Source organism: Bombus pascuorum, chromosome 7, assembly GCF_905332965.1.
Source record: "Bombus pascuorum chromosome 7, iyBomPasc1.1, whole genome shotgun sequence".
NCBI lineage: Eukaryota > Metazoa > Arthropoda > Insecta > Hymenoptera > Apidae > Bombus > Bombus pascuorum.
Genome location: NC_083494.1, coordinates 2,606,611 through 2,634,182, shown reverse-complemented (window position 1 = coordinate 2,634,182; position 27,572 = coordinate 2,606,611). Strand labels below are relative to the sequence as shown.

General features: G+C 31.6%; 1 protein-coding gene across 4 annotated transcripts in view; it reads right to left on the bottom strand.

Moving 5' to 3' along the window:
- The window catches only part of LOC132908999 (amphiphysin), a 139,120-nt gene that overhangs the window by 21,511 nt on the left and 90,037 nt on the right, over positions 1-27,572 (bottom strand). For all 4 annotated transcript variants that reach the window (XM_060963553.1, XM_060963551.1, XM_060963554.1 and 1 more), the window contains exon 2: positions 2,632-2,767. In XM_060963553.1, the coding sequence (XP_060819536.1) occupies positions 2,632-2,767 (136 nt within the window). The remainder of the gene's footprint in view (positions 1-2,631; positions 2,768-27,572) is intronic.

The following is a 27,572-nucleotide window of genomic DNA, read 5'->3' as shown; positions in this document are numbered from 1 at the left end:
TTACGTTTCCAAGCACTTAACATCTGTTCGTTGTAAATGAAAAATAAAATAATAAACGTAAGCACGTAGTATGCGCGTCAGACTTCCATGATAACATCCAGCGACAACGTTTTACGATTATGAGTCAGCATTTAGAAACACGTCAAAGACTTTCGTAATACCAGTTTTGAGTTAATCGAAACTGATTTATATTCGCTATAGGAAAAGCGGTTCTCGTATTGCTGCGGAATCTAGTTCACCGGTTATGCTATTTCGGGTAACTTGTAATGCAAGCTTCGACGCGAATCAAGGCCGTGAACGATTACTTCGATAAGCATGATTCAAAAGAGAGTCCTTCGACGATTTATTTTTCAGGAGAAAATTATGCAGGATTTATTCTGCGAAAGTACTTTGACATATCTTAAACAATCTCAAGTCAACTTTTACTTCGTCGGTATTTTTTGAACCAAGTGACTACGTTCTGTCCTTGCGGTAGAACCGCAACTTTATCTGAACTTGTCAGCGGACAAACAGTTTACATAATTACAGTTCATATAATAGGAACTCGCCAATTATCCCCGCTACTAGTTTTCCTTCGTATAATAGCGGCGCAGGTTCGGACTTGAACAAATCAATCGGGAAAATTTGGGTCAATCGGGCGTTAAATAAAATTTCGTTTAGATAAATGGACCTCTATTAAGTTACTACGTTTCGTGAAATGAAAGATCAACGGAATAAATCAATTTATTTTAGAGAACTGCACTATAAAACTATAGCAGCGATCATTTTTTATATACGTTAATATATAATACGTAATTAAATATAGTGGAAAATCTGACTCATTGGTATTACAATATTAATCTATGTATTAATCACATAATCACTATATATTATAATATTGTAATCGTAAGTATATTTAATATCATAGTTTATTTATTTATTTTAGAAAATTGTACTATAAAACTATAACAGCGATTATTTTTCACATACGTTAATAAATAATAAATTAAATATAGTGGAAAATCTGATTCATTGGTATTACAACCTTAATCTATATATTAATCACATAATCACTATATATTATAATATTGTAATCGTAAGTATATTTAATATCATAGTTTATTTATTTATTTTAGAAAATTGTACTATAAAACTATAACAGCGATTATTTTTCACATACGTTAATAAATAATAAATTAAATATAGTGGAAAATCTGACTCATTGGTATTACAACCTTAATCTATGTATTAATCACATAATCACTATATATTATAATATTGTAATCGTAAGTATATTTAATATCATAGTTTACTTATTTATTTTAGAGAACTGTACTATAAAACTATAGCAGTGATCATTTTTCATATACGTTAATAAATAATACGTAATTAAATATAGTGGAAAATCTGACTCATTGGTATTACAATATTAATGTATGTATTAATCACATAATCACTATATATTACAATATTGTAATTGTAAGTATATTTAATATCATAGTTTATTTATTTATTTTAGAAAATTGTACTATAAAACCATAGCAGCGATCATTTTTCATAAACGTTAATAAATAATACGTAATTAAATATAGTGGAAAATCTGACTCATTGGTATTACAATATTAATGTATGTATTAATCACATAATTATATATTATAATATTGTAATCGTAAGTATATTTAATATAATAGTTTATTTATTTATTTTAGAAAATTGTACTATAAAATTATAGCAGCGATCATTTTTCATATACGTTAATAAATAATACGTAATTAAATATAGTGGAAAATCTGACTCATTGGTATTACAATATTAATCAATGTATTAATCACATAATTATTATATATTATAATATTGTAATCGTAAGTATATTTAATATCATAGTAACAATGTATAATAATTAATATCTCCATTAACCATGCGATGTATTTATATTCTCTAACTCTAATTTCATTTACCTATCGTTGCACCATAATATCGCATTATTATATCATTGTATTAAAATGAAAGCAATTTTATATCGATTACTAATCACCAATTTGTAGACTATAATAAAAAATGATGATCAGCTGGAGTTTCTTTTGTCAGCTGAGCAAAGAAATTCCAGTTATACGTATAAGAGATCGATGTAACGATCTGCAAAATTCACATTTCGTAGCTGTAGCAATAGCAATGCTTCAATTCTCTGAAGATTTATGAAGTTAAAAATGTACCTGTTCGACAGATTATCATTAAGACGGTAGGTTTGAACGAGGCGGACTGGGTCAGAGAAAACCAAGGTCACGGCTCGCTTCTCGCGCAGATCTGATAATTTGTGTACGCATTTGCTGCAAATGTTTAGTTTATCGGTTTTACTGCCTGTTGCAGTTCACAGCAGATGCGTAACTACAATATTGGCATAAAATAACGACGACTGACATTTTTCAAAGAAAGAATGCAATTGCTTCGATCTTTTCATCATCAAACACACGATGCATATATCGTTAATTGTCTGTCGCAATTTTTACTTGCTCGAATTTAACAAGCATTCTCTTCCATGCAAACTGATGTCAACAGATTTAAAATATCGTCGTTTGTTTAACTTGTAATGTCGTATGTGTATATAAATTATATAATAGGTGGTTTAATTTGATTTATCTTCGATCGACTTACCTCGAACACACCTGATGTAATTGTTGAACTCTTTTTGCAATCTGTTCGCGGCATTTTGCTGTCTCATGAAATTCTGCAGATGTTCGTCGAATATGTCATCCGCGGTCCTATCCACTTTGCCCAAATTCTGAAGAAACTGCAACGAGAAAGAACAGTTTGTACCACAAACGCGAAACTCTTCACGCATCGTTTTAGTCGTCGCACGCTGACTTTCCATAATCGCGAAAAATATATGCAAAGTATAATTGAAGACGTCTCAATACAATGCCAATAATCGTTTTAAGTTGCTATATATAATAAACCATGGTGCATGGGATAATTAGTTTCATTTTAAGGGGGTGTCCTGAATTAGTCCTGACTGTTCTAAAGCAGCGCTTTTTTGTGATTTTTTTTAAAAGGGAAAGAAAGAAACGAAGTTATTGAATTTTGAGTTATTGAAAAATTGTCTTAAAGTAAAAAGAAAATTATAACAGATTTCTAAGCCTATTTCATGGGCGAACCATTGAGGAGAAATATTTTGTTATCGATATTATTAAAAGGCAATAGTCCCTGTTTATATTTGGTATTTTAATATTATGTCATAATATTATGTCAAGGAGAAAATTAAAAAGATTCATGTTTAGCCTGAAAACCTTTAGCCTAAAGAAAAGAGGAAGACAATTGTGACAAACATAGATAGGATTAATTGAGAATGTACAGATTACACTCATGTATATACTACTACGTAGACATTCTACTACGAAGCATATAATACGACTACTATGTAGATATTCTACTAAGAAGCATATAATACGACTATTACGTAGACATTCTACTAAGAAGCATATAATATGACACTTAATATTCTGTCCCAAGTATTCTTCTCCTACATTTTTCACATGCATCACACTTTCATAGAAAGAAGACTAAAAAGAAAACACCCCAGTGATCTCACTAAAGAAATAAGATACTCAAACTCGAAGATGGTATCCCGCTGAGGGTAGCCATCCACATGTTACTTAGTAATTAAGTTAAAAAAATTTACCAAACGTCCAGCTGGACAAATTGTAAAGTACAAATTAAATAATAAATAAACATGCATCACGAACGACCGACGTTCGAATAGAAAAATAAAACCCATTGTTAATTGTAAGGAAGAGATACTTTATTATCGATGTTATTAAAAAACAATATTTCTTGTGTTTTTAACACTAGAACTACCACACCAATCAAATTAATTGGTTTTACAATTTTATTTTAAAATTCCTACTTCGTGTTATATTTTTTTCCGCAATGATGTAATGACTATCGCAACGATAACTAGAGGAATAATATAATGAATTTTATTTTGTTTTTTATGTATTCAAATTGAAAATAATTTCGTATCAAGGCTGCTTATACCAATGCCAATAAAAGTGACTGGTATTTGTCAAAGTGTAAAAGGGTGCTGCAATCTGTTTATCGAACCCCAATTAACCAGTTTCCTCGTTTTCTACAATTTCCCACACGTTTTGAAAATTTTTACTGCGTATCATTCGATATGGCGATATCAGTTATCAGGAAAATTCCGGATCGATCGCTGGATCGCTAGACGCTAACATTAGAAATACCACACCAATCAAAATGACAGGTTCTACAATTTTATAAATGTGTCAACCCTCGTTTAGGGGTCCCAGATGGATCAATAATACCAAAAATGTGCTACATAACATGGAATTGCTTCTGTAAGAAAGTAATAAATCAATAAATATACAAATATTCTATTATTACGTATTTCTTAAAGACCAATCATTTTCACTGACTTTGGTAGAAATAGCTTCGTCTTAACTATTGGTAGTTCTAGTGTTAAGACGAACGCCATCGCGCTGTTCGGAATTTTTCGACCCTGTTTTTACAAAGACCCCTGAGACTCAAACGGTGGATGAACTTGCATCTTCCTCGTACGCGTGTCATTAATAATAACGTTATCGCACTCTGCGTAAAAATATTCCTGCCAGACTCGACGTCTGTCACAGGTCTGCCAAGCAGACGATCGTACGTCGTGAAATTCATAAAGCAGTGGAACGCCAATGCATCGTACAATGTCGAAGAAACATCGGCGATGGCGATGGCTCGCCTCGCGGAGGAAATTTGAATCAAGGCCGACTTTGATGGCGAATTTGAAACGGTTCACGAGTAATTCGCTGCATCTTCATAAAGATCCCCTTATCACGGCTCGCTTCAATACGAATCCTCATGAACGCCAATGGATCGCGCAGTGTGTAGGGTACGAGTGACAAGGTAATTGCGAGGCTGCTGCAATTTAGCGTCTATTACGCTTAATGCTGAACAAAGATGAATGGCAGCTCGTATTTTCAAACGAATTGAAAGTCACGTTAGACGTTAGAGCTGCAGGATGATTTGGTGGAAGCGAATACGAAGAGTAAAACACGACAGTGGTATCGGGCAAACAAACGTATCGTGACCGCGCCAATCCTCCAGAACGCGTATTAATTATGCACCGACTGTTATACTGTGCTACCTATCGAGTATGAATAATATACAGCGCGAAGGGAAAATACCGAACGATCAATAAAAAATGTATTTCTTTCTTTTAACAAGCGTTTGTCGTGAAATAATTGTCTATAGCGTTATGCGCGTATAGTTTAGTATTTAATGTTTGCTATGTAGCCTAATATTTGTAACGTTTAACAGTTCATAGAAAAATTTCTTTCTAATCCGATGACTCGTACAGCGTGGAAAGAAATTTTTTCGTAAGAAAATACGTATACATAAAAACGTATACATTAATATACATATATTTTGTAAATTTCAATTTTATACAATTACACAAAGTTGCGCAATGAAGCTCGTTTATTATGCTCTTCTGCTGTTTTATTTATTATATTACTGTGTTATTTCGTTAACAAGAGATAAACAAAATTATTCACAGATATAAATAATATAACAACCAATACTTTTGCACATAGAATATTTCGAATAATCGGTGTGCATGACAAGATATGAATTTGTATTTTAAGAAATATATCTGTATTTTTCTGTATTTTTTAATATCGTTTCACTGATAAAGAATGTAAAGTTATAAAAGAAAAATATATTAACCTAAACCATTCAGATCTTCTCTTTAACATTTCTTTTATTTTTAACCAAAATAAAAAGATAATTTCTACCAATTTTTTCCAATGTGTATCAATGGTAAATTATCACAAACTTTTACCTTGTGTAATGTTATTTATCGTTATTTTTTTTATAACAGAAAAAATATAAACCAGATTAAAAAATATAAACAATTTTGAAACAGATAAAGATACGTAGAAACATACGCATTTCTATCTTAAAAAACATATCTGTAGTATTTAGTTACGTCGTTGCATCGATGAAAAATTTGAAGCTGTAAGAAAGATATGCTATCATATATCGTTCACTTTTTTTCTTTAATATTTCTTTCAAATGTAACCAAAAACAACATATGACCTTTTCCAAAATATACCGATGGATATATTATCTACACCGAATTACAAAGAATTGTATCTTATCTAATGACGTTTCTATATCGTCATTTTTTTACAACAGATAAGAAAAAATTATTCTCAGATACAAATATACTAATACTTTCATATAAGAATATTTGGAATAATCGGTGTACGTGAAAAGATACGCATTTTTATTTTAAAGTCGCGTCGGTACACTTAGGAAACAAGCGAAACTGTCACAAAAACAAAAGAAAAAGAAAGAAAAGAAAGAAAATTATATATCATTTAAACCTTTTCTCTAACACGTCTTTTAACTTTAATCAACAACAAGATGTGACTTTTTCCACTTTCTCGAGTCACCTTGTATAATACCTTTGCCTTGCTATAATGCAATTAGGTTGTCACAAGACTTTCTTTCGTTTCATAAGGAAATAATAGATGCACAATATTTTTTATTCCACGTTATTTTATTGAATTACGTATGGTCCATTTTGTTCTGTTAAGTTAAAGACCATGATTATGTAATTATATTAATATAATATAATATATATAATATATTAATATCATATATAATAATTAAACCATAATTAGACTATTAAAGATAAATTATTTATTTATATTTAGAATAATTATATATTTATATTAATATAATATAATATAATATAATATAATATAATATAATATAATATAATATAATATAATATAATATAATATAATATAATATATAATATATTAATGTCATATATAATAATATAACTATATAATAATTAAATCATAATTAGACCATTGAAGATAAATTATTTATTTATATTTAGAATAATTATATATTTATATTATTATAATATAATATAATATATATAATATATATATTATAATATAATAATATAATTATATAATAATTATATAGGTTTCATATTTGTATAAAGATGCATCGTTGCGAAAATCATGTTTGTGAAAGAAAGACACTCTTGCGACAATCTAATAGGTATCTAAATTTGACAATTTTTAGCTTCAGTCACTATAATAATCTTGCGATTTGTAGGAATCTACAAATTGCTCTGAAATTGCGCTAATTGCTTGGAAAGTACATACGCACATAAAACAGGCTACCGATTATCGTCCGTATCACTTAATGAAAGTAACCGTAAATCGGGTCCATTAAATTTAATCTTATCCATAACAATTATGGCATAATGAGATGCATTCGCGTTTACGACGTCACAATTTTGATAACCGACGACTGACGATACGTATCTACGTATAGGTGCTATACTCACAACGTTAGTATCCAACGAACCCCTCCGACGCTATTTATAAATTCAAGCACATCAAATAGCGTACGATTATGCTACACGATTATTCCCCGTGAATTTAAACAGCAGAATAGAGCACTGGCGAATTTCAGGCGAAGTGGAAATAAAATAAAAAGAAATTCGCCAGCAACGTTCCAACATGGGCACACTGGTTGTGCGATTTGGCTGGGCTTACGAACCGAGACTACATACATATTTCAAAACGAACGTCAGATATTTCTGTAACGATGCTATTCTGCCTCGTTTTATATCGCCGATCAATCGGAACATTGCTTTTTTTAATACGTGTTTTACGTCGCTTCGGTTACGGGTCATTAACGACGACGTTACACTTCGATTGATTAGAGAAACATTTTTTATTAGATAGATATATTTTTGACAAATTATAATTTACTGTTTATGGAACTCCACATGTCGGAATATATTTATGAAATTGAAGATTTAAATGTAAAGTACAAAGATTAAAGAAATATTTTTGTCATATAGATAGATAGATAGATTTTTCATAAATTATAATTTACTGTTTATGGAACTCCACATGTCGGATTATATTTATGAAATTGAAGATTTAAATGTAAGGTATAAAGATTAAAAAAATATTTTTGTCATATAGATAGATAGATTGTTCATAAATTACGATTTGCTGTTCATGGAACTCCGCATGTCGGATTATATTTACGAAATTGAAGATTTAAATGTAAGGTATAAGGATTATAAAAATATTTTTGTCATATACATAGATAGATAGATTGTTCATAAATTATGATTTGCTATTTATGGAACTCCACGTGTCGGATTATATTTACGAAATTGAAGATTTAAATGTAAGGTATAAGGATTATAAAAATATTTTTGTCATATAGATAGATAGATAGATTGTTCATAAATTACGATTTGCTGTTCATGGAACTCCGCATGTCGGATTATATTTACGAAATTGAAGATTTAAATGTAAGGTATAAGGATTAAAGAAATATTTTTGTCATATAGATAGATTTTTCATAAATTATAATTTGCTGTTTATCGAACTCCACGTGTCGGAATATATTTATGAAATTGAAGATTTAAATGTAAGGTGTAAAGATTATAAAAATATTTTTGTCATATAGATAGATAGATAGATTTTTCATAAATTATAATTTACTGTTTATGGAACTCCACGTGTCAGAATATGTTTATGAAATTGAAGATTTAAATGTAAAGTACAAAGATTAAAGAAATATTTTTATTATGTAGGTAAATAGATAGATTTTTGACAAATTATAAGTTGCTGTTTATGGAGCTCCACATGTCAGAATATATTTATGAAATTGAAGATTTAAATGTAAAGTACAAAGATTAAAGAAATATTTTTATTATGTAGGTAAATAGATAGATTTTTGACAAATTATAATTTGCTGTTTATGGAGCTCCACATGTCAGAATATATTTATGAAATTGAAGATTTAAATGTAAAGTATATGTCTAAACTAGATATTTCTGTAACGGGGCATAGATGCACTGTGTGCCTCGTTTTATACCGTCGATCAGTCGGAACGTGTTTTGCGTCGCATCAGTTACGAATAATTTGCAATCAACTTAGACGCAGACTGATAAGAGAAATATTTGTTAAGTAAATAAAATAGAAACATTGATAGAATATACATAGATTCTCGACAGATTATAATTTGCTGCTTATCAAGCTTCTTCCATTGGAATATATTTATGAAATAGAATATTTAAATGCAAAGTATATCTAAAACGAATTTTTAAACCAAACATTTCCATAATGAAGCTTGGAAGCAATGTTTAATTTTATATCCTTGGCAAATTATAATTTTCTACTTATTAAATTAATATTAAATTAAATTATATAATCAATACTTGAAAGTGCAAAGATGAGTTTTCTAAAAAGTATGACATGAAGAAAAGTCGTTATATCTCGCGAGACTATTTTTTAATAATTTGCGAAATAAAATCTTCAGAATTTTTATTTAAAATTAAATAAAGTTAGATAAGTAATGTGTGATTCATATGAGTGGTACCTTTCTAACTTCGAATGATATAAAAGTAGGCTATTAATTAATTTTCTTTCGACATATTAACAACATTTTATCGTATTTTATTAATCGTCTATTGTACTTCTATTGTACTGAGCAAAGTGAAAAGAGCAAAGTGAAATTTAATGTTCAACCAGTTAGCTGTTGCAACCTCTTTGAAAAGCGTGTACGCAAAAAGCAAGCGATTAAACACAGACTATGTGTAGCTGTTATAATACAGAATTGAGCTGTAACGAAATGGCAATGTTTTATTTTTTAATGTTATTACTAACAGGGCTCGTCATAATGTAAAATATTGCTATTTCATCATGACGACTATATTCGTCAAAAATTACTAACTGGTTAATTATCGACGTAATAACGTTGCTTTGCTTTTTTCTTTTTTTTTTTTTTTCGAAATTAAACATTTTTCAAGGTATCGTCTTCTCTGAAAACATATTCTCAATAGTTTTTGGAGAAATATCAATTGTTAAACAGAGAAATGCACTTTAGCATACCACTAAGATACACTAAGATACTAATTTCTCTACGAAACAAAGTTCGATATAGCCACATGATCTACACGATGTGTCTTATGAAGAAATAATTAATAAGAATAAATGATTTTGCAAAAGTGATAGTTCAAACATTAGAATCGGAATTGTAAACCAGGTCCATTTCTTGTTCGTGAGAACGAAGTTAAACAAATATAAACATACAATAAATTAATAAATGCCGTGAATAATTATAAAGTCAATCCTATTTTTAAATTTGTCATAAGATTGAAATGAAAACTGACAAAAATCCTTTATATAATTTCATGTTATGATATAACACAAAACTGAAGATGTGACGAAGAGAAGTTTTCTTCTTTCGAAGACTGCGAGGAATTAAATTTTCTCCTCAAATTGTATTCCTCACTGCGAAGAAATATAAACTTAGTGCAAATTTTGTTACAATATTATTCTACGTTTAGTGAATTTTTATTAATTAAATTTTCTCTTAAAATTGCATCCTTCACTGCGAAAAAAATATAAACTTATTGTAAATTTTGTTACATTTTCATTCTACGTTTAGTGAATTTTTACTAATTAAATTTTTTTCTCAAATTGGATCCTTCATTGCGAAAAAATATAAACTTAGTGCAAATTTTGTTGCAATTTCATTCTACGTTTAGTGAATTTTTACTAATTAAATTTTCTCTTAAAATTGCATTCTTCACTGCGAAAAAATATAAACTTAGTGCAAATTTTGTTACATTTTCATTCTACGTTCTGCGAATTTTTATTAATACGTTACACTACCCACTAACTTATTTAAAGTTACGTTTCCAATATTCGCCCACGCGGATTTTATTTCTTTTTTATGTCCAACGATATTTTCTGTAAGTGGCTTCTCCCGATCGTAAAGTTTCCTCGCTACAATTTCCCACAGGTTCTCGATCGTGTTCAGGTCAGCACTCAGTGCTGGCCATCGTGATAATTCTATCGCGAAATTTTCGAGTCACTTTCCTGTAGCAAAAATTCTCTCTTGTCTTCTATTTCCATAACAAAAGGCAATAGCTCGCCATGTAATATCTTCTGATATCCCATAGCGTTCAATCTATCTTTTACAAAAACAATTTCACTTACCACTGTTTTCTTGAAAATATTCAAGAAACAAAGAAAAAAATGTGTTTGAATGTATTCACAGCATCGTGGATAAAAAATATCGTATTATAAAAAAATATAAATACATTTCTTTGGAAGAAATTTCTCAAAAGATCGAGCAGAAAAAACTTGTTTACGGTGGATACGAAATTTGCTGTAACTTTAAACGTAACGTAACTAAATTTTAATACTGTGATTACACCAATATATATCGAACAGACTTGGTCAATCTGTTTACAAAGTTGCTACAAGGTAAACTAACAAACCGAACAGCACAGGTTACGAAGAACCTTGTCCTATTTACCATAACTGCAATATTTATATCCAACAAACAGCAAGATGGATTGATAGAGCAGACAGTAACATAACTGATAAATTGCTGTACGTCTTTCAATCTGAAAATAAGTTTTCGCTCTCAATGGCTCTTTTAACGCTAGAAGTCATTGTTTGGGTATAATAAGACAACCGTTCGTGCAGTAGGCTATGAATAGCGGCGGACATAAGAAACGTAGAGGATCTTATACGTCTGTTGATTGCATTATATACGCCAATCAACGTTGATGGCGAAGAAATAACGCGTTAACAGGTTACATTGGCAACGAAGGTGGACAAGTTTTGCGTCCATAGAACGATTACTAAATCGTTCAATTCGATCAACTGATTGACCCTTGTGCTATGTATTTTTCCTACGTACGTTTCTTTCTCTAACATAGACAAAGTGGTATGTTTTAGAACGTTCATCTGACAAATCTTTTCATCGGTCTTCGTAACGAACTGATAAGAGATTTTCGCTAGATTTTCTTCTACAATTTCCAGCTATTTTGTAACAATTATTCTACTGATTGACGAAGGTATTGGAACGGTACGATAGAAAGTAATTCGTTTGAAGATCAAGCAGCTGCTCGAAATAAAATTACAGCTCGGCACGAACCAAATTGTCGCAGAGCCAAACATTGCAGCGTGTCTTCGCGCCTTCTCTTTCTTTAACAGACGTTGTAATCTAAATTCTATAGCTGTACATTAATTGTATAAATTAATAAGAAAATATTATACATCCTACATGTAAACGCTTATGTTAGAAAGAAGATTTACATACAGGGTGTCGGAGATTCGAACGTCCAAACGATGTCAGTATTTTGTGTCTAAGTAAGAAAAAATTGTTATATAAGCGTGGGTCGCTGAAAACTGTAGGAAAATGTTAGGAGAAAAATATGAAGTTCAAAAATATAAATATGAAAAAATATGAAGGGAAAGTAGCAGACTCGCGATTACTGCGATACGATTTACTTTTATCTTGTCTGTACAAATGCAACTATGCCCATCGTCTCGACGATACAGAATCGATAATGCAATTTATCGTCCTGCGAATTTCATTCCCATTTTGTCTCATTTCCGCGAATGCATCATTTTCAAACGCAGATATTTTGCGACGGAGAATTAGTTACTCACTTTTGCATAGACAGAGTGACGGTAAGAATGGTTGGTTTCTGCTTACATCAACACCGTCATCATCGACTTCTTACATTGTGCAAACGCGAGTCTGCTGCTCCCTTTGTATTTCATATTATTGTCATGAATTTTTAACGAAACTTTAAACGACCTGTGTTTATGTAACGTTTTTGCCCTGTTTAGGCTCATAAAATATACACATGGATAACGTTTAGTCGGTAAAACCAAGGCCAAGCCTGTACATCTCCAAACACCTACGATACATGGCTGGAGGATAAATAAACAAATAAAGAAAAAATATATTGTACATGCCACTTGTAAGCAGAATCGAGATTTCAAGTGTTATAATGAAAAAAGAAAAATATACGTTTGGAGACATTCAGGGAAATATAACAGCATGTGGGTTAAACAGTCTACGTTGTGTGTGCATCTGTGTGTACACAGAAGTTCGAAAACATTATCATTGTATGTTTCGTCCGGTGAATCTTTGCGTAGCTCGGAATCAATATAATCAATCAATATAATTAATTGGATCGTGATAATCATAAGGAACTGTCGTAAAACTAAGCATTTCGATTTCACCGTTAAGCGATATACAACACTTTCGAATTAAGATGTTCCTTGTGGTTATTGCTCCATCAGGTAAAAAGTAGGGAAACGTGAATTTTTCCATGTTTCCCGGGATTTTCACCCGCAAGCGACCGGTGGTGGGGCGACCAACTCCCAGCAAGAGTTTTCCTCTGCGAAAACATCGTCGTTGAACTTTACTGGATCAACGACTACAGATCAGTCAACATCTCTGCACTGGGTTCACTACTTTGACTTTTACTTTTGATAACTCATCTAATTAACATATACATATATACGCAACGAGCATAATCATCCTGTCTACAATTGTTGTTGGAACAAAGAGTACATTATAATTTGTTACTTCAGCGTTATAATTAAATTCAGTCACCTGTATTACCCTAAACAAAATAGGGGATCGATCAGTTTCATGGGGTCGATTGTATATCGTAACGGGAATTTACGATTCCCGTTATCTTGAGATCGCGTCTCTCTGCGAATAGTTGAAAAACATTGTACTATATGTGTACTCGATATATAGATTTAGAAGAAGACTATATCAAAGTCTAACTAACAAGCAACAAAGTTATTTCCTCGAGAGTCTAATATCTTATTGATGTAGCCTTGAAACTTTGTAGACACATTGTATATAGGAGTAGGTATTTCAATTTACAAAAGAATTTGTGAGACCTTCTTTTACAAGATGTATAATACGATCTCCAAGGAAGCATATTTCTCTGGAGAAATTTTAGAACGTTGCTATACTTATTACACCCATTAGTGGCAATAATCATTAGTTTAGAATATTTAGCTTTTTTCACACTTAATGCTGCAGCTACATATCGGCCACGTATCTCTTGCATAATTCAATTAATACTATTACCAGACTATACATACAAGCAAATACTATAAATATACATATATATACAATATATATGCAAGTACTATACATATACAATTAGCATATATTATATGTATACAAGTACAAGTACTATATATATATATATACATACACAAGTAGTATTTACTATATATATATACAAGTAGCATATATTATATATATACAAGTACAAGTACTACATATATGCAAGTAGCATTTACTACATATATATGCAAGTACTATATATATATACAAGTACAAGTACTATATATACACAAATAGCATATACTACATATATAAGTACAAGTACTATATATACAAGTATTGTACATATACAAGCAGCATATAATATATATATACAAGTACAAGTACTACATATATGCAAGTAGTATTTACTATATATATGCAAGAACTATATATATATATACAAGTACTATACATATACAATTATAATATATTATATATATACAAGTAGAAGTACTATATATACACAAATAGCATATACTACATATATAAGTACAAATACTATATATATATATATACAAGTATTATACATATACAGGCAGCATATAATATATATATATATACAAGTACAAGTACTACATATATGCAAGTAGCATTTACTATATGTATACAAGTATATACTATACATGCATTCTTATATATACAAGTTCATATCTGTGTAAACTAAAAAAATGGGATTTAAACAAGATATTTGTTTCGTCCATTACAAATTCTAACTAGCACTCTACTTTGGATATTTGGATAATGGTATACGCATTCCGTACACTTTTTTATCGTCCGTAAAGTTCAGAGTTTCATTAATGGTGAAATTTTATCAGGTGCTCGATTACTCAAGTTATCAGTATAAGAAAAAAAACAATAAAATAAAATAATAAAGCAGTAAGAGGTTTAATAATAAAGCAAACGTAAGTTCCCAATTAAATTAATTAAATTGTACAAATCACTTGATTATTCTACTTTCAGTCCATTTAAAGTTCTACATCTTTCTTCAATTCTATGACCTATATAAGACTTTACTTTAGGGGACCATAATCAAGTAATATCGGTATCACGATATAATTTTTCCACTAAATATCCTGGTTCTTAGAAGAGGAGAAGAGGTTCAGAGGAAAAGTGAAGTAAAAAATCAGGGGATGAGGAAGCGTGATGCCAAAGAAGAAAAGACGCAATGCGAGTAATTTAAGATACAGGTGTACATAGGTAAATATACTAACTCGGAGTATAAGGACAGATGTAGATAGTTGTTTGCACAGCTAACAGAGTTTAAGTTAAGTTGTGATTACTGTTATAATTTGTTTATTGCGTACGTGTTTTTCATTACGATTAAGTTTATGTCCTTCGTTCTGGTTTCGTGTGTATGTATTTTTGTTTACGTGTAAGTTCTGTGCTTATCGTTCTACGTTATATCGCAAAGTCCGAAGGCAAACGGAAATAAAGAATTCTAAGTTCTACTCTGCTGTTTCTTTCTTTAGGTACGTTCCTTGTTCAGACATTCTTCAGACACTACACACGCACATGTAGCTTTGCATACAATACATGTGATACGATCGAAAGTATAGTTCGATATAATCTAAAATAAATAAAATATAGATCGAAAGTTATAAAAGTATAGTAAAAATAAAAAAAAATCTGTAAACTACGCAACTTGTAACTTGTCGATACACTGACATTATTATTTGGTAAATTACTGCACAGGTGTGTCCGGTACTGTTTCAATGTTCCTTTGCTAGGTGTAATTTAGAAACAGAAAAATATAGAACAGTTTATAGAACATGACAGAACGATCGTTAGATTTCACGTGTTACGCGTCACTGAAGAATATTAATGTCTTACGTAAAACGCTAAGAGATATTATATAATAGACGCTAGAACGAAACCGAGGTATCCCTCGTATAATACGGCAGTTGGGTTCCGAAAGAAATCTGCTGTCACGCGAAACAATATCATGCGAAAGGACAAATTAATGCAAAAATGGTAGTTAGGTTCCAATAGTTAACAGAAGTACATGTACTATTATTTTTATTATATTTTTGCATTATATTTATTTATGTAAAAAAAGAAGGAACGTGTTTATTACAACAATCAATAATTAATTTAAAGTATCGCATATTAATATTATTTACGTTCATTGGGAAAAATCTCATCGACTTTTTATCCGAAACGCTTGGACTACTTATAATACTTGTAATATATATTAATTTCACCGAAAGTGTCTTTCTTTTATAGACACGTCTTTTGTAACAATGCATCTTTATACAAACACGAAACCTAATCTGTCGAACATTGTGCTCTTTATTTTGATAGAACAAAATGGATCATAATTCTACTATAATATAAAACGGTAAATGTTGTGCATCCATTATTTCTTAAGAAACTTTTCGGACGACCTAATACTATAATATAGATATACATGAGATGAGATACGTGATAAGATAGCAATAATATATATATATATATATATATATATATATATATCTTATCTTATATATATATATATATATATATTATATATTATATATTACATACAGTATATTATATAATACATATAATACACTGATACAGTATATACTACCATTTATACTATTTCTATAGCAAAGAAATTTTCCACTGCAAAGAAGAAATACTCCACGAACCAAAAATGTGCTAACAAATTTCATACGCAGATCTAAGGCAATGCATTACGCTTGAAACATCGAATGCCAGTGCTTGAGCTGAAAAATTCTCATTACGTGATAAGATAGCAATAATATATATATATATATTATATTATACATTACATACAGTATATTATATAATACATATAATACACTGATACAGTATATACTACCATTTACGCTATTTCTATAGCGAAGAAATTTTCCACTGCAAAGAAGAAATACTCCGCGAACCAATGGGCTAACAAATTTCATACGCAGATCTAAGGCAACACATTTGAAACATCGAATGCCAGTGCTTGAGCTGAAAAATTCTCATTACGTCCTTTCGTGTAAGGATTTCTCCAATTTCTCGAGTTATGGGAATACCGCGTTTTATGTGCGTCTGCCCAATTCTCGAACCGCGTTAGATCGAATCCGCGTGGTAAAAATATCGGAGATACCTGCGCATCATATTTGGAGATATTTTTAAGTAGGAAACGAATATGGAAAATTCTAAATATTTGGGAAAGCGCGTGTTCCTGGTCGATCGATAGGTCGAACTAAAACGACGCTGTCCACGATGATACGCGACAGACGAAGCCTTTGAACCTCGATTCGTCATCGAGTAGTTTATACCGATAAAAAGAGAACACAAGTTTCCTTGATTCGCGACCGAGCAATGCTCGACTTAAGACTCGACGATTGTCAGCAGCCTCGTTATACCTGCGGAAATAATTGCAGTTACGTCATGAACGTAGAACATACACAGCTGGTAGTATAAGAGGAATCAATTTATATGCATTTTACATCGCACAGAAATAGAGAAAAGTGTCGGCAATACGGTTCTGTGTTCCCGTTTTATCAGCCGCATTGTCTTCTTATGCCATTTCCATGCACCTTATTATAGGATGAACAAAGAAAATAAGAAAACCACTTGGGTGTGTTTGAACGCGTTTGAGCGAGTGAATGGGACTGAGACGAATGGGTACGCAACTTGTTGGTTCACAGCTCGTCTAATCTTCCTTTTCCATTTATAATAAATTATATTATATATTATATTTACTGTATTACATTATATTATATTATATTATATTGCGTTATATTGTATTATATTCTATTATATTGTATTGTATTATATTATATTATATTATACTGTATTACATTATATTATATCATATTATATTATATTGTATTACATTATATTATATTATATTATATTGTATTGTATTGTGTTATATTAATATTATATTGTATTATATTATATTTATATTATACTGTATTACATAATATTATATCATATTATATTATGTTATATTATATTGTATCATATTGCATTATATTGTATTGTGTTATATTGTATTATATTGTATTGTATTGTATTATATTATATTATACTGTATTACATTATATTATATCATATTATATTATATTATGTTATATTATATTGTATCATATTGTATTATATTGTATTGTGTTATATTTTATTATATTGTATTATATTGTACTATATTATATTATATTATATTCCACGTCTAATCGTCTTTCTCTTTTTTTTAATTAAGGTTTTTAAGATTGCATCACCTACAAGATTATAACGATCTTGCAGAGACGAAGTTTTTCCTTAGGGCATTCTCAAACGTTTAATAAAACTAGCGGCTACAGCATTGTGGATAATAGTAGATTCAAACGCGGTTTCTTTTTATTTCTTCGATACCTCCGAGCAACCACTGATCGTGTCTGGATACGTTAAGTGAAATTATGTTTATAAAAGGGTAGATTGAACGCTACGGGATGTCAAGAGATGTTACATCATAGTTACAGGAGATAAAAAGACAATTTTTCAACGAGACAATGCTTCTATCACTGTACAGCCGTCGTTACGGAAAAGTGGTTTCAAAATTTCGCAATAGAATTATCGCAGTGGCGAGCATTGAGCTCTGATCTGAACACGGTCGAGAATCCGTGGGGAATTCCAGCGGGAAAGCTTTACGATCAGGAGAAGCCACCTTTGGAAAATATCGTTGAACATAAAAAAAGAATAAAACCCGCGTAAGCGGATATTCGAAACGTAACTTTAAATAAGTTAGTGAATAGTGTACCTGATAATTGGATCAATAAAAGTAATCAAAGATGAAGAAAAATCCACTAAACATTGAACGAAAACGTGACAAAATTATATTTTCACAATCGAAAACAAAATTTTAGGAGAAAATTTCATTGTTTGCTGGCTTCGAAAGAAAAAAGCTTCGGTTTGTTGTATCCTGAGCTTTGCATTATATTGTAATGTAAAATTATGCAAAATATCTTGTCAATCTTTTTTTAATGTTATGAAAAATCTAAAAAGGGGTTCAGCTCACAATCGCCGTATTTCGTGAATATTTTTAATGTTACATAATCGAGAGAAATTTGACAATAGCAGGAAAATTATTTCATCGATCTATTTGCACATAAAATTGCAAAATTACAAAAGACGATATAAACTACAACTTTTCACTCATTCCAATCTACTAAAATTATATTAGTTAACAAATTAGCTAACAAAAGGGACCAGCTCAAAGTTCAATATAATTTTAATCCACTCCCTGTCCCTAGATTGTGCTATTTTCAAATTTTCAACGTACGATAGCATAATCTTTTAATTGAAAATCCATTTGAATCTTCTCAAAATACCTGTATTATTATTTGACTTGTAAAAATCACGTCAGAAAGGAATCGATTCTGATTAATCTGTTTAGAAAAAAACATTAAGTAGCTATATTATACTAAACTTTTTCAGATCTCGTTGCTTCAGTGAAATGGTAATTTATTCGATCAACAGAACTTCCATCGAATAGAATAGAATCGAATATAATGAAATTAAAGCGCGAGTAACTGCAACACAGTAATTTATGCCCTCGTTTAGGAATGAAACCGACGTTGGTTTAACACAGAATAGATAGACAGATGCTAATTAAAGCAACAATGTACAATTCCGAGCTACTTGCTTATGTATGGACGTGCCAATATGTTTTTAGCATTATACCTAAGTTAAACAAGAGTCAGCAACACGATCCCAACACGATGAATTGAAGATCTTGGTACAAAAATTGAGCAAGTTCACCTTTCACAGAAATCGTACTTGTTCGAGTTTTATATATTTTTGTACGTTGCCGATTAATCGATGCGAGAATCAGATCAGCTCAATGCGTTCATAGCAATTTTTACATCAACAAATTTTCACCCAATGTGATCTTTCAGAAGAAGAATCGGCTACGTGCAGGACTTTTGTTCTAAAATACAACATTAACAGTAGCGTTAACGTAGTATTAATCTGTCAGCCAACGTGTTCTGAACGTTTGGTAAATTTGTTCCTTTAATTGCGTGTCTTTCTTCTTGACGACTCAGAATGTCTTCGGACAAACAGAAATCGTATCGGTTGTCACACACTCGAGGAAACCATCCGCTCAGTAACAGGATGGACCGAACACCCTGCGTGCCACATCTGTTGAAACAATAACTAAAAAGGCCCTTCCAAAGGGACTACACCCTCGGTAGAAGGACCTTCCTAACCAGCGCTAAAACAGTCCGTTGTAGCATCTCGAGTCAGTCTGTCCCAACATTCCGAACCACGCTGTTGTAACCGTCACTCTGTCAGATTTCTGCAATAAATCTCATTGTCGCTTACGAAGTTCTATTTTCTTCACCCTATTCCTGAAAGAATCGTTTCGTTGGAACCGCGACGCGAGGAGATCACCGGCGATCCGTTAATTTCGCGATCTTTTGTGTCTGCGACGTGACACGGTCGTCGGGAAGTAAACACATGCCAAGGAGAGAAGACCAGCCGGATGACAGGGATTTATCTAGGAAACTGTTTGAGGAAAATGGAAGAATAAAGAAGTGAAGAAACAAAATATTCCACTTGGAGTTCCCAGTGTTCTGATGTAAGAACCATACAAGTGGAAATGTTGGAAAAGATTTGCTAGGTACATTTTTCAGAAATGTAAGAAGCATCGTTTCTCATGTTATTTGTCACGCTAATAGCTTCCTAAAGCCCAAATATTAATTGCTTTAAACAAGTCGTAATTAATTCAATTTCCCAGAATTTTTAGAATCTGCACTTTCGGATCGCCTTCTGCACGGAGCTCTTCGATTTAATTTGATTATATTCTCCATATTCTAATCACATTTTTCTATCGTCAAAGGATTTGAGGATAATGCAAAAGGATGTTTATTGATTTTCTTTTTTTATTTTGGTTTTTTACAATTTGTCCTTATGGACATTTGGTAAAGTGTTATATCTTATTGGTGAAGAAAAAAAAAAATAAAATAAAAATAAATATAGCATGTGGGTGGCTACCCTCAGCGGGGTGCCAGCTTCGTTTTTTCTAAGTTATATCTTTTATGATGGATGTTTATTGATGTTCGAAATAAATGATCTATTAAACGTCGAGGTCGACTGTTAGTCGGGTTGGTCGTGTCGGCACTCGATTTTATTTCACCGATGAACTAAAGTGAAATTTACATTGTTTCGCTGTGTAGGAACACGGCGGATGAACGCTGCTTTCATTCTAGTTTCCATGATGAAAGCAGCGTTCATCCGCCGTGTTTTTTCGAAGCGAAACAGTGTAAATTCCGATTTAACGTGGTCCATGATGAACATATATCGGATGTTATAGCGAAGAGGGCGAAATTTGTTTGTGGGAAGATGACAGAAAAATCCGAAGGCTAAAGGAGGCTGCCAAGAGTCGAAGACTTCTCGTTCGTCGAAACGAAAGCGAGATTCGAATGTGAAACGTCTAAGAATAATAACAGGCTTGAGTTGAATGAATATTTAGGGTCTTTCGTGTAAAAGATTACCAAATATAATTGAAAGGTTGAATTTCAAAGTGCAGTCTTGGTTGTTCGTTCAACCGAAGTTCTGTATCATCCCAGGTATTTTGAATTTTATCATAATTCCATTTCTTTTGAAATTTTAACGCGAAGAATGAGAAGGTGTAAATAGTCAGGTATTGCGAAAACAGTTAAACAAACTTTCAACCGATTAAATAATTAATTAAACCAAAATGCATATGCAAGATTATATTAATAAAATTTTTCTTTCGTTATACGATTTAATATTATTACAATGTTTATTATATGATTGAACATTAATAGAAGTAGTTAATCAAACTTTCAACCACTAAATAATTAATTAAACCCAAATACACATGGAATATTATATTACCAAGAATTTTCTATGCTTTCAATATTACTATTGAATATTAATAGATCTAGTTAATCAACTTTTCAACCGACTAAATAATTAATCAAACCCAAATACATGTACAATACTACAATACATTATTAAAAATTTTTTGCGTTTTTATTATATGATTTATGAACACTAATGGACCTGGTTAATCAAATTTTTAACAACTAAATAATTAAATAAAGCCAAATACATATGCAATATTATATTACCAAAATTTTTTTACACTTTTATTATACAATTTATGAACATTAATGTACCTAGTTAATAAAATCTAGTTAATTCAACTGATTAAATAATTAATTAAACCAAAATGCATATACAATACTACATTACCAAAAATTTTCTGCGTTTTTATTATACGTTTTACGAACACTAATAGACCTGATTAAACAAACTTTCAACCGATTAAACAATTAATCAAACTTAAATACATGTACAATACTATATTATCAAAATTTCTCTACGCTTTTATTATACGATTTATAAACACTAATAGACCTGGTCAATTAAACTTTCAACTAATTAAATAATTAATCAAACCCAAGTACATGTACAATACTTCATTATCAAAAATTTTTTCCCCTTTAATTATACCATTTATGAACACTAATAGACCTAATTAAGCGAACTTTCAACCAATTAAATAATTAAACCTAAACACATGTACGATATTACATTACCAAAATGTTTCCTACCATTCTATTATACGATTTACGAACATTAATAGACCTTCCCGTATTATCCTAATTTTTCAATTATCCGAAATTGATCCAGTGCAAGTCATCTCGGATAATCTTTTAGCTTTTATCGTATCGTTCGGTTTCTAAAATTGCTTAAACCGAATTTACACAGTTGCGCTTTGAAAGAATACGACGAATGAACGTCACTTTCATTCTTGTCTCATACGCGGATAAATAGTTTTAAAAGTATTTGTTTATTGATGCGCGTATGAAAGAAGAATGAAAGTGGCATCTATTCAGCGTGCTGCTTCAAAGCTTTGAAACGCTGTAAATTCGTCTTGAATTTCATTTCACGCATCTCTGTAACTTTCGAATCAGCTTGAAATGTACTTTCGAGAGATCTCTTCCTACTAATCTACTTGAATTTCAATTTCTTTTCTATTGGTACTCGACACCGATTCTTCCATTGCTTTTACAAGCGTTTCTACGAATGCTAGTCGTCATCGTACGTGGATACCATCGTCCTGTGCAATAAGGCGAGACATTACGAAAGGACGTCTAGTGACGAAACAATAGCCATCGACCGCGGAGAAATTTCGCACTGTGAATGTTACCTGTTCGACTGCAACACCTTTCCTTCCGACACCTGTTGGATATATCGACGCTGGAGAAGCCTCGTTTAAGTCGCACGCGAAGCAATAAAATCCTCTGCGAGGCTGACATTTCTGTGATAACTAGATCCAAGCTATACCTCTCATAGAAAGAAGACTAAAAAGAAAACATCCTACTGACCTCACTAAAGAAATAAAATAGTTAAACTCGAAGATGGTATCCTGCTGGGAGATGCCATCCACATGTTATTTGGCAATAAAGTTAGAAAAATTTATCGAATGTCCAGCTGGACAAATTGTAAAGTGCAAATTAAATAATAAAATAAAAAACATTTGCTTTCCCCAATACCAGTGTCCACTACCCGCTTAAAATTCAAAACTCGAACATGGTATCCTGCTGGGAGATGCCACTCACATGTTATTTAGCAATTAAGTTAGAAAAATTTACTAAATGTCCAGCTGGACAAATTGTAAAGTACAAATTAGATAATAAAGAAAAAGTATTCATTTTTTGGTATCTCCCTGGGAGTAGTCATTCACACGTTATTTAGCAATTAAGTTAGAAAAATTTAACAAATGTCCAGCTGGGCAAATTGTAAAGTACAAATTAGATAAAAAAAAATATTAATGTTTTGGTATCCCCCTGGGAGTAGCAATCCACTTGTTACTTAGCAATTAAGTTAGAAAAATTTACCAAACGTCTAGCTGGGCAAATTATAAAGTACAAATTAAATAATAAAAAAGATATTAATTTTTTGGTATCCCCCTGGGAGTAGACATCCACATGTTATTTAGCAATAAAGTTAGAAAAATTTAACAAATGTCCAGCTGGGCAAATTGTAAAGTACAAATTAGATAATAAAAAAAAACTTCTAGGAGAACTCTACATCTTCTCTAGTGTTTAGTTTTTGGCACAACGATTCTCTTCACAGCAGCTTCTTTCTCTATTATATGTTGGCAACTAAGTGATTGTGGATTTTGTCAATACCACCTAATGACAAAATCCGCAATCACTTAGTTGCCAATCCAACAGTACTGCGAAAAGATCGCTGACATACAGACAATGTGGACGATAAAGCGCAAATGCCGACAAGTCGAAATGGTCGGAAAACTTCAAAAAGCCTAACGGCTATCAATATATTTCGGCACCGCAGTCGTTGATCGTTCAGTTAGCTATCAGAGAATCCAGAGTGAAGAGCTGTTAATCGAGAATTGTGATATCACGCTGTTGCGTTAAGTTAAAGTTAAGTGATCATCGTTTCTGTTTAATCCACTGTAATAAATCCATCTATCAATACATTATCATAGAGGATAGAAACCAGTGGAAATCCTAATTTCTAACATTTCTAAATAAAGAATCTCTATAACACATTCATTCACGCGTTTGCTCTCTCTATTCCAAGATAAAACCTCAACAGCTGTAGTTACGTTTCCATAGACACGCGAATTTGCATCAGCTATTATATTATATATTGCGATGACTATTGGTGTCTTCGAAGAAATCCAATCATTAGTCGCTACCTATGAATATGTATATGGTATTTGCAGAGCTCGAACGATGTAATTTATTTACTCAAGTAGTAGAGCAAAGTTTCTTATATTTAAATTTCAGAATATTCTCTAACACAGACAAATAGAATATCCGCTATATATTATGGTAACAGATGCATTTTCACGTTTAAACGCTACAGTACAGCCTCGATTATCGAGAATATTGATTGACGCAACGATCGATTATTATTGGAACGTCGGCTGGTGGAAGAATCGGCGATTGTGAAGAAGATTGGACGATAAGAACAGACACTACATAGAAAGAAATTGTTATACTTTTATTCAGAATTTTGTATTCCTTTTTCATATTAATATTTAAATAACTAAGCTATTCTCAGTATATTTACAAACGTCGTGACTAGTTTGGAAAATTAATTTTTCCCACATTTCCAAAACAATTATAAGTAGAGAATTTTACTTCTATCGTAAAATAAAACAGCACTGATAGAAGACACATAGAAAATTAAATCGAACCTTGTTATGGATCATTCGTTTAGGAGAATATTTTACAAACGTCGAAACTGCAAATGAAAGTAATAAGAAGAATGTAATATGACAGATGTATTCGCATTGAAAAATGCATGCAATTCAGCAGCTAAAGAAATATGAATTAGATATTGAAATTTTTTCTTTCCTTTGACCAAATAAATATTTCCTTTCTCCTTTAATATCTATGTTACATTTAATGCAAATTACGGTATATTAAATAACCAGGAAATTAAATAAAATTTAAGAGAAATGCTTGTTCTATTATCTGAAAATTCAATTAACCCGACAATCTCTTCACTGATTCAGATGCCAGACTTTTTCGTGTTTCGAAAAATGTACGCTACGATAGTCGTAATCTCGGAGAAAATAAAATTCCATTGTAAAAATCTGGTGTTTTAAAATGTTCATATCTCTCTAATACAAGTGAGATTTTTACCACTTTGTAGAATTGGAAGAACCTCACCTACCATACGATATATGACAGTAACTAAACTGATATATAAAAGTAATTGTTTGATTTACTTATCTGATAAGCATCGAATTCTTTCTTTTCTTTCTAAACATACGTATGTAAGTATCTACAGAGTGATTCACTTACACCGGTCGCATTAAATCGCTTGTAAACTGTTTCCACCAAAAGTCACGCTACACGGTAATTAGTTTTTTACTATTTCGTCTTTTAATTCGGATACGAAGGTCGCCGCGAGTCTTTCAATTTTTTTTACGGTGATTCAAACAGCAACGTGTAACTGTTAGCTATTAGCAACGTATAAAATGTTCGTTTTCTCCGGTTAAGCTAAATATGATTTCGCTTTAAGTCACGCTAATCTTTTAAACTTCTCGGTCCAAGTAATTCGCTGTATCTTTAAAATTCCTCTGCCTTCGTCTCAGAAAACCTGTTCTTATTGTTCCTATAATGCTATTTCGGAAAAATATCTTGGTTCCGGGTCTTATAGAATATTCGTGTCCTCGTTCTTCAATTTGAAGCTAATATCGCTAGAGAAAGATTAAGAGAACCGAGGACGATTAGTGTATCCATCGCCAATGCCTCTTTCAAACTCTACATTAGCATTATATGCAGCTCTGATAGTAGAATTACTAACCTTAAACTTACAAGCGAGCTGAAACTATGATTTGCAATTACAAGTGCCAGTTTTATTGCATATCAGCCTTGAAAGATCCATTTAATTGCGCCATGATATCTTGTCACACGTAACTACGATAATTACGAAGAAAAAGTGGCTGCATTTCGAGATTGACATAACATATCGTTAAAACACATCTTATCAAAATTATCAAGCGTCTAAATATCGTCTGGAACGACAGTTTTTGAATATTCGCGCAGCGGAATTTGCTGGACCAAAGCGAGCGGATTAGCTCGCCATTGTCACGTAGGAGACACAAGAAATCACGAAATTGACAGATCACCGGTGACCTCCTCGCGTAGCAGTTTGAACGTTTCACAAATAAGGTAAAGAATTGAACTTTAGATATATTTAGTAGTAAAATTTATTGGACGAATCCAACAGAGTGACGGTTCAGAGTTTTAGAACAGGGAATGTCGAGAGCTGATTTTAGGAAGGTTTACATACTATGGGTTTGGCTCCTATGGAGAAGGTGTCGACGGGGGTGTCGTCGGGACTTAGATCAGAGATGGTCATGCTGTTACTGTTTTCTGACACAGGAATACTCTCGACGTTGCCGTTTCGATGGCCTGTGGGATGCTCCTTAGACCCCATTGGTTCTTCTATCGCTAATTTATGGCTCGGTGACACTATTTATGCCGCAGCTGCTGCAGCTGTTTTACTTAATCAAAGGAAAATTTGTTCACGAAGATGTTCGACCTGATATCGTAGAAAATTTGTATTAGGTTGTCCCAAAAGTTTCTTTCGTTTCATAAGTGAAATAATAACTGCACAACATTTTTTATTTTATACTATTTTATAGATTTATGTATGATCCATTTTGTAGTAACAGAATAAAATGGATCAAACATAATTTAATAAAATAACATAAAACAAAAAATGTCGTGCATTTACTACTTCTTTATAAAACGACAGGAACTTTTGGGACAACCTAATATTTCCATATCGAATGTGTCGTGTAAAAACACTTTGAAATTTCATTAGCACCCTAGTGAGACGCGTCTGTCATGATTATATTGGTGGAATTTGCAAGCAATCTGCAAATGGAGGAATAACCAGATGTTTATTGCTCAGTGTTACATATGCCGACAGTTAACTAATCCTTTAGCGAAAGCGATGCTATTGTCACGTAGGAGACGCAAGAAATCACGAAATCGACAGATCACCGGTGATCTCCTCGCGTCACAGTTCGAACGTTTCACAAATAAAATAAAGAACTGACCTTTGGATATATTTAGTGGTAAAAT